We start from the raw sequence: 16477 nt of genomic DNA on the forward strand, positions 1-16477 counted from the left end.
ACAGTAGCTATTACAGTGAAAGAATACTATGTTATTGTTTGAGGATAGTGCACAGTTTTGAACATGAAAAGTTATTAATAAATAAATTAGGCACATTTGGGCAGTCTTGATACAACATTTTGAACAGATATGCAATGGTTCATTGAATCAGACTAAAACTTTGCACATACACTGATGCCATCTAGTGGCCAATATCTAAATTGCACCTGGGCACCGGGGCCTTTCTCTTGCATTTCGAGCTGATGATACAAAAAAAAATACAAAAAAAATGTTTGGTTTTTCTTTGTATTATCTTTTACCAGATCTAATGTGTTATATTCTCCTACATTTCTTTCACATTTCCACAAACTTCAAAGTGTTTCCTTTCAGATTGTACCAAGAAAATGCATATCCTTGTTTCAGGGCCTGAGCTACAGGCAGTTAGATTTGGGTATGTCATTTTAGGCCGAAAATTGGAAAAAAAGGGGCAGATAAGGTTGTGAACAGTAGGAAGCAACTTTGTAATGGCCTGTACTCCTGCTCCAGGATAGCAAAGAACCGAGATGTTTCTCACCATAGAGCTGCCAATGATTTGTGTATTGTTTTGTATTGTTTGATATTACTGCACTGTTGGAGCTAGAAACATAAGCATTTCGCTGCGCCTGTGATAACATCTGCGAAAAATGTTTATGCGACCAATAAAATTTGATTTGACTTGACCAGCAACCTTTCAGTTACTGGCCCAAAGCTCTAACCGCTAGGCTACCTGCCACCCTGAATGGTGGCTGTTTTAGGTATCTTACTACTTACTTTGAAATATCAAAATGTTAAACCTTTACTCCCTAACCCGCAGGAAAGGTGTTTTGCTGCTCAGCTATAGGAGCAGTGGATACATCTTCACAATGAGAATAGGAGTTAAAAAATATATTAAAAAAAACAATGTTCCCTCATAAGTGGAGTTTGTTGCATAACACTTCTTTCAATGTTGTTGGTTCAATTCCAGCAGGGATCACATGTAAATAGTGTATGCACTCACTGCACCCTGCTCTGTACTTCACTTTGGATAAAAGCATCTGCTATAAGTGGAACACATGTCTGCTTTAAAAACCAAGGGATCAAAGAAACACTCACCACAATACATACTCTGTTGCCACATGAAAAGACGGATGCTTCACTGATCAGAACATAATGTAATATGGTACTCTTGGGCTGTGTCCAGGGCCTATAGGGCTCTGGTTGAAACTAGTGCACTATTTTTGGGGGGGATTTTAACTTTTTTTTAACTAGGCAAGTCAGTTAAGAACAAATTCTTATTTTCAATGACAGCCTAGTAACAGTGGGTTAACTGCCTTGTTCAGGGGAAGAACGACTGATTTTTACCTTGTCAGCTCGGGATTCGAGCTTATAGTTACTATTCCAACGCTCTAACCACTAGGCTACCTGCCACCCCAATGTAGGGAATAGGGCAGGTTTCCCCAACTGGTGGCCTACCAAGTTACACAAATAAAAATAAAAAATTCCATTATTTATTTTTTAAATTGTTGGACATAAAATACTAAAAACAAAAATATGTTCCAATGCATTCCCAATCTATATAAATATGAAATATATGTGATCGTATATAAATGTAATTAAGGTTTGAAGTGATTATGTCTTAGTCTAATATTTTATATGTTCGGGCTTCTTGCGGTCAATTTGCAGTCTACAAATAAACTCGTCCAGGGACTGAATCTAGTTGATGATGGCTGGAATAGGGTGTCATTTAGGGCACAACTTGCGTGGATCAGACAGGAGTTTTCAATTACATTGTTGTTGAATAATAATCTTTTATGACGAGTGGTGAGGTGAGATACATCAAGGGGGGTATTGTTTGAGACTTTGCCAAGAATGGTTTTGTTGGGAAAGTAATTATGACAATTAATTTACAGACCGGTGATGCCTGCCTGCCGCATAACTATTGAAATGCTAAAATGCTATAATTTCAATAAATAATAATACATTTTATTTAATGCCCCTTTCAAAAAAAAACAAGGACAGTCAGCAAGGAAGGACGGGTTTAGAGTACACGTCATGAAGGGTTTTCATTCCCATAAATACGAAGACATGAGAGGCTTGGATAAACTTTTCAATATAGCCTCATAATATAAATGAATAAGGCATTATACATGTTTATAAATCTTCACAAATAAAGAAATACCTATTTATTAATCATTTATAAATATTGTATTAACGCTTGTTCATGAAATATATTATTAAGTGTTACCAGAGGTTTTCTGTAGACGCAGGAAGGATCTCCTATTACTGCTTGACAGAATGTATACCGGGATTAGTCTACTTTCCAACAACAGGTGGCGCTGTTCACTATGTAATGGATGTGCTTGAACAAAACAGCTGAAAGCACTCAACACCAGTCAACCAGTAGGCATAGCAGCAATGTGTGACAATGGTGGGCATCAGTACAGCAATTGGTATTTTAAGGTAAATTAGAATATTTTTGTCATATAGCTAGATATTATGTGTTGAATTATTTCAAAGCCATTTATCTTGCAACAAAATGTGTCTTGTAAAGCTATTGCATGCAGGCCTTGTTCTAGCCCCGCACTAAAACAGCTGACTCAGCTAATCAAAGTTCTTCATGATTATTTTATTCCGGTGTTTTAGAGCATAGATGTGGAACCAAAGGCTGCACACCCTGTAACTCTTCAGGATCAGCAAGGAAGGAAGGGACGGTGAGTGACCACATTTAAAAAGCACTACTAGTTTGCATACGCCACCCTCTTTCTTGAACATTGCCCCTCCCACATCACGCTTTAAAACCATCTCCTTTCTTCCCAGAGCTCTTTACCTCTCGCTGAGTCAAAGCGAAAGACATTCTAATACAAGACTGGCGACATTCCTCTTAACTTGCATTTCAGATCTCATAATGTGTATTATAACAGAAGAAAACTAATATCTCATTCGTTTCAATGAACGAGATCACGCATCGAGACTACAGCAGGGAAGCGACAGATTACGCTTTGTTTTAGTCTAGCGGTGCAACTTTGTATCTTTTTCAAGAGGAGAGGAAAATATCGGTCTCTAGAGCATCGTGGTTCTCACTGGACCGGAGTGTCATGCTCTTAATCAGTCAGAGGTAAATGTCCATCTACTATTATCCTCTGTGATTCTGAAGATCTGCAGTGATCAGTATTGTTCAGGGGGCTACAACAACTTGTTGGTGTGATGCATTTCATTTTGTTGTTGTTGTAATATTGTTGATATACTGTACATTTCAAAGCACTACAGTTTTGAGGGCGAATTACTACAGTTCAGTGTTGTTGTGTGAGGGTAATATTTTCCCACACCACTTCTTTCATACCACAGCTACATTAAGGCTGAGACTGGAGATTCAGAGACGATTACATGTAATAACACTTTAATAACAGTTGTGATAACTTTTTAAAAGACCGACATCATATTAATATCAGGGCTGTCAACACCTTAGCGTTACATGTAGAACTGATTCATAGGAACTCTGTGGTCAAAACAGCCTTGAGCTTCAACTGGTATGAGACCATACCATTGCCTGGAAAGCATATGGATTACATTGATATAGCCTAGTAACTTCCGTGGTCCTAGTAATGTGAATATTAGGCTGATACAGTTCTCTCCATAATGTGGTAACTGGCAAATACAGAAGATGCATTGTCTAGTTATCTATCCCCAGGGTATTTGTAGTCTAATCAGTCTGTCATTGAAATAAGTCTAGCTGCTGGTTAATGGCTTTAAACCTTGTCCTCTCCTTACTACAGCTAGTTTGTTCTTGTTGATTCCACTAATATTGCTTATAAAGCTATTTTGAAATAATTCAGCACAAATCAAGTCTGAAAACAATAAAGCTATTGGGATACAGTCAACAGCTAACAGACAGAGTTGGGGAGTTGGAGTTGGCTCAGAGGCACACAGCTGTTTGTAATTTAGGAAGGCTGTATGTTTTTAGAGAAGAAAAAAAACGTCAGGAGTTTGGCTTGTATGACATCACTCAAAGTCAAGATGCCATTGTCTCTGGAAGAGAAGACTTACTAATGCATTCAAGACAGGAGCTGACAATAAAGATTTTCCATTGTGTGTGAGTGGATTTAGCCTAGTGCAGTGGTTCTCAACCAGCAGTACTAGCATCCCTGGGGGTACTCGGCCTATCCACAAGTAGCCTAGCGGTTAAAGCTGTTGGGCTAGTAACCATAAAGTTGCTGGTTTGAATCCCTGCACCGGCAAGGTGGGAAAAAATGGTCCTTTCTGCCCTTGAGCAAGGCAGTTATCGCCCAACAACAACTGTTCTCCTGCACCTCTCTGGTTCAGGGGTTGGGTTAAATGTGGAAGACACATTTTGGTTGAATGCATTCAGTTGTGCAACTGACTAGGTCTATCCCTTTCCCTACTTGAGAAGGCTTACGAGACCATAGGGTTATGAGACTGGCAAAATGCACATGAGGGGGGTACTTCAAGGGTAGCACGGGCAGAGAAAAATTTACTTGGTGGTACAGTAACCAAAAAAGGCTGTGAACCACTGACCTAGTTTATGAGCTATTGGTCTTACTTCTGTGTTAAAAGCCGGTAATGACATTTAATCTATCTAAGCACTCAAGATCAGAGTTGTGCAACAAAGATGAAAATAACAGTATAGAGGCAGGTAGTTCATGCAGCTTTTAGTATTGTCAATAAGGACTAGATATCAGTCTCATTTATGTGTGACTCATTCTTCTTCTCGCTCCCTCATCTCGAAGGATCCAATGAAAATGTCCGTCTGCACACATGAGAACCGCAAATCCTGCCTCAGCTCGGCGTCCATGAACATCTTCCTGTTTCACAAGTCATCGTACGCGGACAGCGTCCTTACGCACCTCAACGCGCTCCGGCAGCAGCAGCTCTTCACCGATGTCCTCCTCCACGCCGGGAGACGCTCCTTCCCCTGCCACCGTGCTGTGCTGGCTGCATGCAGTCGCTACTTCCAGGTAAAGACACTGGGCTTGTTCAACATTGCAGCTGATTTTGCAGACGACTGCTGACTGACTGATGTACAGAAGTAGGATCTTAATTTGACCAATTTCATCACAGGAGTAAAATAATCCTGCAGGAGGACGATTTGATGAATAAAAAAAATGAGTGATAATTTCTAACAGGAAATTAGTTTTGATAGGCTACAGTAGGCTATAGTTTAGGTGTGAGCTCTAGTGAAAGAAAGGCTTTTCAGTGAATGTATGTTATTCACAAGTCTCATTTGAATTTCCTGCGTCGACAACAGAGTAATCAAGTTAAGATACTACATCTGTACAAATCACCTTGCAACATGATTATCATCTCTATCACTGTGATCATCTCCAATAGGAAAATATGACACGTTTGCCGCCATACCAATGCTACAATGCTACTGCTAACAAGCTAACTCTTGGTGTCCCACTCTCTTTGTTCCAGGCCATGTTCAGTGGAGGTCTCCGGGAGAGCCAGGCCAGCGAGGTGGACTTCAGGGACTCCATCCACCCAGAGGTCCTGGAGCTCTTACTAGACTATGCCTACACCTCCCGGGTGGTGATCAACGAGGAGAATGCAGAGTCCCTCCTGGAGGCCGGAGACATGCTGGAGTTCCAGGACATCCGGGACGCCTGCGCTGAGTTTCTGGAGCGGAACTTGGCAACGTCCAACTGCCTGGGCATGCTTTTGCTGTCCGATGCCCACCAGTGCACCAAGCTGTCCGAGCTCTCCTGGGGCATGTGCCTCAGCAACTTCCCCACCATCTGCAAGACGGAGGACTTCCTCCAGCTGCCCAAGGACATGGCCGTGACGTTGCTGTCCCATGAAGAGTTAGAGACGGAGGATGAGAGGCTGGTCTACAAGGCCGCCCTCAACTGGGTCAACTATGACCTGGAGAGGAGGCACTGCCACCTCCCCGAGCTGCTGAGGACGGTCCGCCTGGCACTCCTCCCCACCATCTTCCTCATGGAGAACGTGTCCACAGAGAAGCTAATCAATGCCCAGACGAAGAGCAAGGAGCTGGTGGACGAGGCCATACGCTATAAACTCAGGATCCTCCAGAACGATGGTGTGGTCAACAGCCCCCTGGCCAGGCCCAGGAAGACCAGCCACGCCCTGTTCCTCTTGGGAGGACAGACCTTCATGTGTGACAAGCTGTACCTGGTAGACCAGAAGGCCAAGGAGATCATACCCAAGGCCGACATCCCCAGCCCCAGGAAGGAGTTCAGCGCTTGCGCCATCAGCTGTAAGGTCTATGTTACCGGCGGGAGGGGCTCAGAGAACGGTGTGTCCAAAGACGTGTGGGTCTACGATACGTCCCGCGAGGAGTGGTCCAAGGCGGCACCTATGATCATCGCTCGCTTCGGCCACGGATCGGCCGAGCTCAAAAACTGCCTCTACGTGGTTGGAGGACACACAGCGGGTACAGGCTGTCTTCCCGCCTCGCCCTCTGGGTCACTCAAACAGGTTGAGAAGTACGACCCGGTCGCCAACAAGTGGTGCATGGTGGCGCCGCTGAGGGAGGGCGTGAGCAACGCGGCGGTGGTCAGTGTCAAACTCAAACTCTTTGCCTTCGGAGGAACCAGCATCACCCACGACAAATTACCCAAGGTGCAGCTCTACGACCCACAGGAGAATAGGTGGTCTGTCCCCGCCTCCTGCCCACAGCCCTGGCGCTACACGGCCGCCGCCGTCCTCAACAACCAGATCTTTGTGATGGGCGGCGACACAGAGTTCTCGGCGTGCTCTGCCTATAAGTTCAGCAGCGACAGTTACCAATGGACTAAAGTAGCAGATGTGACAGCCAAGAGGATGAGCTGCCAGGCGGTGGCATCAGGTAACAAACTGTATGTGGTGGGAGGCTACTTTGGCACTCAGCGGTGTAAGACTCTGGACTGTTACGATCCAACACTGGACGCGTGGAACAGCATCACTACCGTACCCTACTCACTCATCCCCACAGCATTCGTCTCCACCTGGAAACACCTCCCAGACTGAGGACTGGACTCAGACTCAACGTCGGGCATCGGCCTCACGGTGAGTGGAATGATGGATGATAAATATTCTTGGCTCCATGGTATCGGTTGTCCGTTTGTCCGATTGTCTGTTTATCTTGGACAAGTACAATATTGGAATGATGACTGATATTCAGCCAGAAACACCACAAGCAGTCCTCCTGCCTGACAACTCATATATCTTTCTAAATCATAGCACAGAGCTAAATAGTCATCCACTATTCAAAAATGAATAAATGAATAACTACTAATAAGTAATCGGGCGCTTTTAAAAACAACCAATTCCCTTTCAACCCTAGATTATTATCATATTAGATGATAATGCAGGAATACAGAGGTGTCTCCTAATAGGGTGATAGACTGCAGCCATGAGAGTCGACCCAGGAACATTAGTCTATCCAGATGTTGTTATGAGAGTCGACCCAGGAATATTAGTCTACACAGATGTTGTTATGAGAGTAGACCCAGGAATATTAGTCTACCCAGATGTTGTTATGAGAGTAGACCCAGGAATATTAGTCTACCCAGATGTTGTTATGAGAGTAGACCCAGGAATATTAGTCTACCCAGATGTTGTTATGAGAGTAGACCCAGGAATATTGGTCTACCCAGATGTTGTTATGAGAGTAGACCCAGGAATATTAGCCTACCCAGATGTTGTTATGAGAGTAGACCCAGGAATATTAGTCTACCCAGATGTTGTTATGAGAGTAGACCCAGGAATATTAGTCTACCCAGATGTTGTTATGAGTGATAGACTGTAGTCATGAGAGTCGACCCAGGAACATTAGTCTACCCAGATGTTGTTATGAGTGGGAAGAGCAGGTAGAGTGGGAGGGATGTGTGGAGGCAGTGATTTCTGCTAGGTCAGTCCAGTGGGACTAGGTAGAGAAGTTTAGATGGGGAAGTCTATGGTGGTGGCCCACATTGTTTATTGAAGTAGAAGCCTGATGTCTGTTTGAAAGGCCTGGGTGGGCTGAAACCCATGGGCTTGCACTGTGGTGTGTGTGGAAGGGGAGGGGGAGGGTCATAGCTCTGGTCTGATAGAAAGCAGAGGGGAGTGGAGGTCTTTGTCTTCTAAGGAATGCTTCTCTCTCTCTCTTTCCATACAGCTCTCTATTGTCCAACCTGTTTGATTAGAATTGGGATAAAGGGACATGGTGGTGGTAGGCAGCGCAGGCCTAGAATGCTTGTCAGTGGTCATTGGCCGACCCCTAAGGTCGATGTCCGCGCCCCCACGGAAATCTAATTAGCATATTTAAAAAAATCCCCATAACAATCAGTTAGTTTAATTATTATATGTTTTTTTTTATTTAACTAGGTAAGCCAGTTAAGAACAAATTGTTATTTACAATGACTGCCTATCCCGGCCAAACCCGGACGATGCTGGGCCAATTGTGTGCCGCCCTGTGGGACTCCCAATCATGGCTGGATGTGATACAGCCTGGATTCGAACCAGGGACTGTAGTGACGCCTCGTGCACTGAGATGCAGTGCTTGAGACCGCTGCACCACTCGGGAGCCCTAAACTAGTTTAAGCTAGAGATATCTGTTTTTTTGCATTGGATGCATCTCAATCCACTGCATCCGCCTATGTAACACTTCTTCATCTGCAGTGAAAGGTGACAGAGCTAGAGCAGTGTTTGTTAGACCATGAGACATCCTGAAAATCAGTCTTCTCACAAAATCGTCTGTAGTGTCCGAACAGTTTGGCCTATAAACTCTATGGAAAGATGAGACTCTCACGAACACGATGGTGTTCTCCGTTTTTCTCTATGATCCCCACAACCGTCTTGGGACTCGTCTGAAGTCAGTACAGTCGATCTGCCAACTTCTGTCTGTAGTGTCCGAACGGTTTGGGCTACACACTAATTATGACCCCTCTGTGTAAAAGTGAGACTCTCATGAACACGTACAGTGGCTTGCGAAAGTATTCACCCCCCTTGGTATTTTTCCTATTTTGTTGCCTTACAACCTGGAATTAAAATTGATTATTTGGGGGTTTGTATCATTTGATTTACACAACATACCTACCACTTTGAAGATGCAAAATATTTTTTATAGTGAAACAAACAAGAAATAAGACAAAAAAACAAAACTTGAGTGCTCATAACTATTCACCCCCCTAAAGTGAAAACTTTGTAGAGCCACCTTTTGCAGCAGTTACATTTGCAAGTCTCTTGGGGAATGTCTCTATAAGCTTGGCACATCTAGCCACTGGGATCTTTGCCCATTCTTCAATGCAAAACTGCCTCAAGATGGATGGGTTATGCTGGTGTACAACAATCTTTAAGTCATACCACAGATTCTCTATTGGATTGAGGTCTGGGCTTTGACTAGGCCATTGCAACACATTTAAATGTTTCCCCTTAAACCACTCAAGTGTTGCTTTAGCAGTATGCTTAGGGTCATTGTCCTGCTGGAAGGTGAACCTCCATCCCAGTCTCAAATGTCAGGAAGACTGAAACAGGTTTCCCTCAAGAATTTCCCTGTATTTAGCGCCTTCCATCATTCCTTCAATTCTGACCAGTTTCCCAGTCCCTGTTGATGAAAAACATCCCCACAGCATGATGCTGCCACCACCATGCTTCACTTTGGGGATGTTGTTCTTGGGGTGATGAGAGGTGTTGGGTTTGCGCCAGATATATCGTTTTCCTTGATGGCCAAAAAGCTCAGTTTTAGTCTCTTCTGACCAGAGTACCTTCTTCCATATGTTTGGGGAGTCTCCCACATGGATTCTGGTGAACACCAAACGTGTTTGCTTATTTTTTTTTCTAAGCAATGGCTTTTTTCTGTCCGCTCTTCCGTAAAGCCCAGCTCTGTGGAGTGTGCGGCTTAAAGTGGTCCTATGGACACATACTCCAATCTCCGCTGTGGGGCTTTGCAGCTCCTTCAGGGTTATCTTTGCTCTCTTTGTTGCCTCTCTGATTAATGCCCTCCTTGCCTGGTCCGTGAGTTTTGGTGGGCGGCCCTCTCTTGGCAGGTTGTTGTGATGCCATATTCTTTCCATTTTTTAATAATGGATTTAATGGTGCTTCGTTGGTTGTTTAAAGTTCGAATATTTTTATAACCCAACCCTGATCTGTACTTCACAACTTTGTCCCTGACCTGTTTGAAGAGCTCCTTGGTCTTGCTAGTGTCGCTTGCTTGGTAGTGCCCCTTGCTTAGTGGTGTTGCAGAATCTGGGGCCTTTCAGAACAGGTGTATATATACTGAGATCATGTGACAGATCATGTGACACTTAGATTGCACACAGGTGGACTTTATTTAACTAATTATGACTTCTGAAGGTAATTGGTTGCACCAGATCTTATTTAGGGGCTTCGTTAGTTTTTTAAAACATTTTTGAAACAAGTAATTTTTTTAATTTCACTTCACCAATTTGGACTATTTTGTGTATGTCCATTACATGAAATCCAAATAAAGTCAATTTAAATTACAGGTTGTAATGAAACAAAATAGGAAAAATGCCAAGGGGGGTGAAAACTTTTGCAAGGCACTGTACAGTTGTTTTGCCCTAGGACGCCCACAGGCCTCACAAGTCAAGTCTGAAGGTCCCCCGGTATCAGTCAAACACATGTATGGAAGTATATATGGAAACTGTTTATTGACAAAAATAAGGGGTTAAATGAATGTAAAAAAACAAAAAGAATCTCTCAGATTTAGGGAAGACACTTCAGAACAAATTTCCTTTTTTTGGGGAGGGAACTATCTGTTGTTCCATGTAGTGAATATGTTATTCATTGCGTTTGTATGGGCTAATAGCAGTAAGGCCAAATACATTTTTTCATCAAATAATTGTTTTTACATATTTCAAAATCAAATAGCAAAATAATCCTCAGTATGACCTTCTGAAAACAATTCCATATAGCTTGGTAGAACCCCCCCCATTCCCCGGCTTAGACAGGTCTTTTTAGTGATAAAAAGACATTTCCCGGTCTTTCTTTTATCTCTCAGATATAGGACAGACACTTCAGAACAAAGTTCCTTTAGATTTTTGTATGGGCTAATAGCAGTAAGGCCCCCCAAAAATGTTTGAATAAAAATGTTTTTTCATATATTTTTTTGATACCTCAAGGGGTCTTAAAATCAAAAAGAAATTTGCAAAAATGATATTTTTTAAAACAATTACATATATCTTAGTAGGTCGTCCACTCCCCCCTTCCCCCAGCTCAGACAGGGCTTACACTCTTACAGGTTAATGGCTATTGTCCCTGGCCTTTTCCCACGATGGAAGATGGAGGTCGTTTAATGAAAAGTCTCCCTTCCAAGAAACCTACTTCCAGTAAATGGTATGTGTTGTAATACAACTCTAGACACTGTCAACCACTGCCGACATTAAATCTGTTTTAAAGTAAAGTTGACAGGAACAAAATTGTGTTTCATAACATATCCAAGAGGTCGTTCAAAAATATAATCAATAGGAAAAGAATAACAGATATATCGACCCTCCCAGGCAAAAAAAAAATAATCAGTTTCTCTCATTCAACCAGATCTGTTAAGCTGAGTCTATCCATGGGAAGTCCATAAGTGCTCCATACCTTTTCCCAGGTTTTTTCATAGGGAACTCCATAGCAACATGATGTGCAATGTGCAGCCTGTGGAATGTTGCCCACCTAGGTAGCTAAGGCAGTAAATGTTGGAGCGGTGGAGATGGTGGTGAGGAGTGGTGAGGGAAAGTCTCTCTCTCTCTCTCCCTCTTTCTCTCTCTCTCTCTCTCTCCCTCTTTCTCTCTCTCTTTTCTTTCCTTTGTAGGGTTCGATTCAATCCGTAGCGTTGATGTTCAGCGGCAACATTGCCTTTAAATGTCAATCGCGCTACAACGCAGATCTTCAGCACTACAGATTGAATCAAGTCCTTTTCTCTTCATTTTCATTCTCTCTGCAGTCTCTCCATCACCAACATAGGACTTTGATTTCACTTAGTCCTGCCTGTTGGAGCTCAATGTCAAAGATTTTCACTGTATCCTGCAATCACACCTGCAACCCTGTACAACCCTGACTATTAAACACCCTGAATTTGAAAAGGTTTTTTGACTTCAGTCTTGTCGCTTATTATTCTTGAATTATCCTTGCTTTAACTTTCTATGTGGAAGCAAAACATACTGTACATACTGTAGGTGTTATTTAGCTGGGAATAATGTTTAATCAATCTCTCATACGGTGTGATTTAGATGTATTGTTTAATCAAGCTCTTATACAGTGTGGGTATTGTTTAATCAAGCTCTCACATTGTGTGAATAATGTTTAATCAAGCTCTCATAATAATTTAATCAGACATATAGATGGTTAGTAGATGGTTTGTCTGCCTCTGGTCTTACATTGACTCACCTCTTGGAAACAATGAGAAGGCTAGGAATGTGAATAGGTGAACTCAACTACAACTGTTATGTTGAAGGAGTGTAATTAAACTAACTAATGACCTTTACTCTATAAAAAACGCTTTGATTCGCCTGACCATTATTTTCTATTGTCTCTCTAGGCTTCATTGCTATACTGGATTATCTCTTCGATTAAAGACTGTGAAGGTGCAAGATATTCAACGTGAGGATGGCAAGAAGGCTTTACCGTTTAACATGAAGGACTGCAGGCAGGTGGACTATCTTATTGGAGTAAAGAAACCTGTGGTGTTTACATGAAGGATGAATATAATCTCTACTTTATATTCCTTCATTTGTATATCCTTATTTGACTTTAAAGACTATTCAGTAACTCAATCATGACTATTCAATAACTCAATCATTCCTAATATGTTGTGGGCCTAGTGTATTTGGAGTAATCAAGCCACTAAGACAGTGTTTACACAGGCAGCCTAATTCTGGTCTTTTGTGCAATTATTGTCAAAAGAGCTGATCTGATTTGGTCCAAATACCAATTCATGGACAGAGAATAAGAACTGGGCTGACTGTAAATGCAGCCGATGTCATGTGGATTCTCACAAGTGAGGTAGGTAGACTAGGTGAAAAATCTGTCGACGAGCCCTTGAGCAAAACACTTAACCCTGATTGCTCCTGTAAGTCTCTCTGGATAAGGGCGTCTGCTAAAATGTAACTGAATTCCACTTGTTTTTGGACTTCAAAATAACCCATAAGGACTCATGGTTAAAGACATGCCAAAAATGCACATGTGGCAGTAGAGAGATCAGAAATGACTGTGTTGTTACTGACATGCAACTGTGGGAAAGGACCAGTAAAGAGGAGAAAAGTAGAACTAGAGAAGAACCTCACAATCCCTGGCAGGTCACGTAGGAAAAATGTACTGAAAATGTTCTTTATGGGTAATTTATAAGGTAAGGGTTATTTACCTTACGCAGGGACTAATTGTATTGTTTCAACTGGACGATTATTTAACTTATTGTTTTTTATTTTGCTGCTTGTATTCTGTAACAATTATTTCACTTTGTTGCCTTTTTCTACTGTATTTTTTGTGTGTTTTTACTGCTTTGAGATTGAATAATTGTTTGCACATGTATGCCTCTGATCTGGGAGTATCCCCATTCCTTGTAGACATGGGGAAGAGTAGCTTCCTCTGCTTTTAATTTAACTGGAGGCTTGCCAAATAAAATGGAGACCCTGAAGAGATATTGTAGGTTTAGCTAAGCAACAAATGGAACCCTATTCCCTATATAGTGCACTACTATTGACCAGAGCCCTATTCCCTATATAGCGCACTACTATTGACCAGAGCTCTATGTCAAAAGTTGCGCACTATATAGGGCATAGGGTTCCATTTCAGACGCTACCATATTCTTCAGTGTACAGGTTGCTCTCCAATTTAGTGGTTGGCTCACTGTCTCTAGAACATAAAGGCTATGAGATGTTTTAAGACAACACCATAATAAAGACACGTCTTGTTACCAAAGTACACAAAAAGAAAAAGAAAAACTCACTGATATCCTACTGTACCCATAACAACATAAACATTCTAAGGGCTGAGTGTTAAAGTTTTAGGAGTACGATGTGCCAAACAAATTGTGACCAAGGGAGAATGGTTCAGCCTGAAATGTACTGTATAGGACATCTTTAACTGGGGAGCCTAATGTTTCTGTCCTGTTTCACTGTTCTGTTTCACTGTTCTGTTTCACTGTCCTGTTTCACTGTCCTGTTTCACTGTTCTGTTTCACTGTCCTGTTTCACTGTCCTGTTTCACTGTTCTGTTTCACTGTTCTGTTTCACTGTCCTGTTTCACTGTCCTGTTTCACTGTTCTGTTTCACTGTCCTGTTTCACTGTCCTGTTTCACTGTCCTGTTTCACTGTTCTGTTTCACTGTCCTGTTTCACTGTCCTGTTTCACTGTTCTGTTTCACTGTCCTGTTTCACTGTCCTGTTTCACTGTCCTGTTTCACTGTCTCTGTGTTGCAGTGGTATTTCAGCTTGGCATTTCTGTGATCACACCCCTCTCCAACACATTCCTACTACAGGCTAGGTTCACATTGATATGCAGTTAACATGGCTTAATATTGAAATCCATGAGCCTGAATCTAGATGCTAACAGTCTACATCTTGCCAAAAAGTCTTAAGACGCTCAAACTCACCCTACCCAATAACCCAGTTAGTTACCCTACCCAATAACCCAGTTACCCTACCCAATAACCCAGTCACCCTACCCAATAACCCAGTTACCCTACCCAATAACCCAGTTACCCTACCCAATAACCCAGTTACCCTACCCAATAACCCAGTTACCCTACCCAATAACCCAGTCATCCTACCCAATAACCCAGTCACCCTACCCAATAACCCAGTTACCCTACCCAATAACCCAGTTACCCTACCCAATAACCCAGTTAGTTACCCTACCCAATAACCCAGTTACCCTACCCAATAACCCAGTCACCCTACCCAATAACCCAGTTACCCTACCCAATAACCCAGTCACCCTACCCAATAACCCAGTTAGTTACCCTACCCAATAACCCAGTTAGTTTACCTACCCAATAACCCACTCACCCTACCTAGTTACCCTACCCAATAACCCAGTTAGTTACCCTACCCAATAACCCACTTACCCTAACCAATAATTCAGTTACCCCACCCAATAACCCAGTTACCCTACCCAATAACCCAGTTACCCTACCCAATAACCCAGTTACCCTACTCAATAACCCAGTTACCCTACCCAATAACCCAGTTACACTACTCAATAACCCAGTTACCCTACTCAATAACCCAGTTACCCCAACCCAGTACATATTCAATTGGTTTGTAACTTTATTTATTTGAATTTATAGATTTTATTTTTAAAGCGACAGTACAAATAAAAAATAACTAATGTCGATGTCCGCCTCCCCTGCGGAAATCTAATTAGCATAATATGTCAATAAAATCTGTCACTTTAAACTAGAGATAACATTTTTTTTTGTTGCTGTAGATGCGTCTCAATCCATGCAACACTTCCACATCAGCGGTGAACAGTGACAGAGCTAGAGCAGTGTTTGTCAGACCATGAGACTTCCTGAAAATTGGTCTTCTCACATTATCGTCTGTAGCGTCCGAACGGTTTGGGCTACACACTACACTAAACCATCTGTGGAAAGGTGAGACTCTCACAAACACGTACATGTTGGTTGTTTTGCTCTTGGACGCCCACAGTCCTCACAAGACTCATCTGAAGGTCCCCGGTACCAGTTGAAAAAATGTATGGAAGTCTATATGGAGACTGTTTAGTGCTAAAAATAAGGGGTTAAATACATGTAAATCAAATAACAAATGTTTCCTGATCTTTCTTATATCTCTCAGATTTAGGACAGACACTTTAGAACAAACTTCCTTTAGATTTTTTTTCACACAACACATCTCAACCATCACACAACACATCTCAACCATCACACAACACATCTCAACCATCACACAACACATCTCAACCATCACGCAACACATCTCAACCATCACGCAACACATCTCAACCATCACGCAACACATCTCAACCATCACGCAACACATCTCAACCATCACGCAACACATCTCAACCATCACGCAACACATCTCAACCATCACGCAACACATCTCAACCATCACACAACACATCGCAACCATCACACAACACATCTCAACATCACACAACACATCTCAACCATCACACAACACATCTCAACCATCACACAACACATCGCAACCATCACGCAACACATCTCAACAACACTTCACAACGGCTGCTTTAGATAACAGGGGATTCCACCCATTGGGTCAAAAGTATTTCCTTAGTTACGCCAAACAATGTGTTAACCACCATTGAAATTGGTGGCTTTCCTTTGGTTGTTGGTTGGTTGGGGTTTCTGTGTGGGAGATCTTGTCACGAGCTGATTGACAATGGATATTATTCTAGTTCTGTTGACTGGTTGAAGATGTACTATTACTAGAAGATTATCATTGTGCAGGAGAAATGACATGTCATCCTGTGTATGTATCCATTCCATTTTGTCTACTAGAAATCATTGTCATTTTCTGTATATATATATATATATATATATATATATATAT

At 42.2% G+C, this 16477-nt stretch overlaps 1 protein-coding gene across 1 annotated transcript; it reads left to right on the plus strand.

The window, feature by feature from the left end:
* Positions 1 to 2817: 2817 nt before the first annotated feature.
* On the plus strand, positions 2818 to 16113 carry LOC106570834 (ectoderm-neural cortex protein 1). The gene is made up of 4 exons (XM_014143395.3): positions 2818 to 3112; positions 4743 to 4970; positions 5431 to 7023; positions 12482 to 16113. Exons 2-3 carry the CDS (start codon positions 4749 to 4751, stop codon positions 6982 to 6984), a joined length of 1776 nt encoding a protein of 591 aa, XP_013998870.3. The 5' UTR covers positions 2818 to 3112; positions 4743 to 4748; the 3' UTR covers positions 6985 to 7023; positions 12482 to 16113.
* The last annotated feature ends 364 nt before the right edge of the window (positions 16114 to 16477 follow it).

The sequence above is a fragment of the Salmo salar genome, chromosome 15, assembly GCF_965601325.2.
Source record: "Salmo salar chromosome 15, fSalSal1, whole genome shotgun sequence".
NCBI classification, from domain to species: domain Eukaryota; kingdom Metazoa; phylum Chordata; class Actinopteri; order Salmoniformes; family Salmonidae; genus Salmo; species Salmo salar.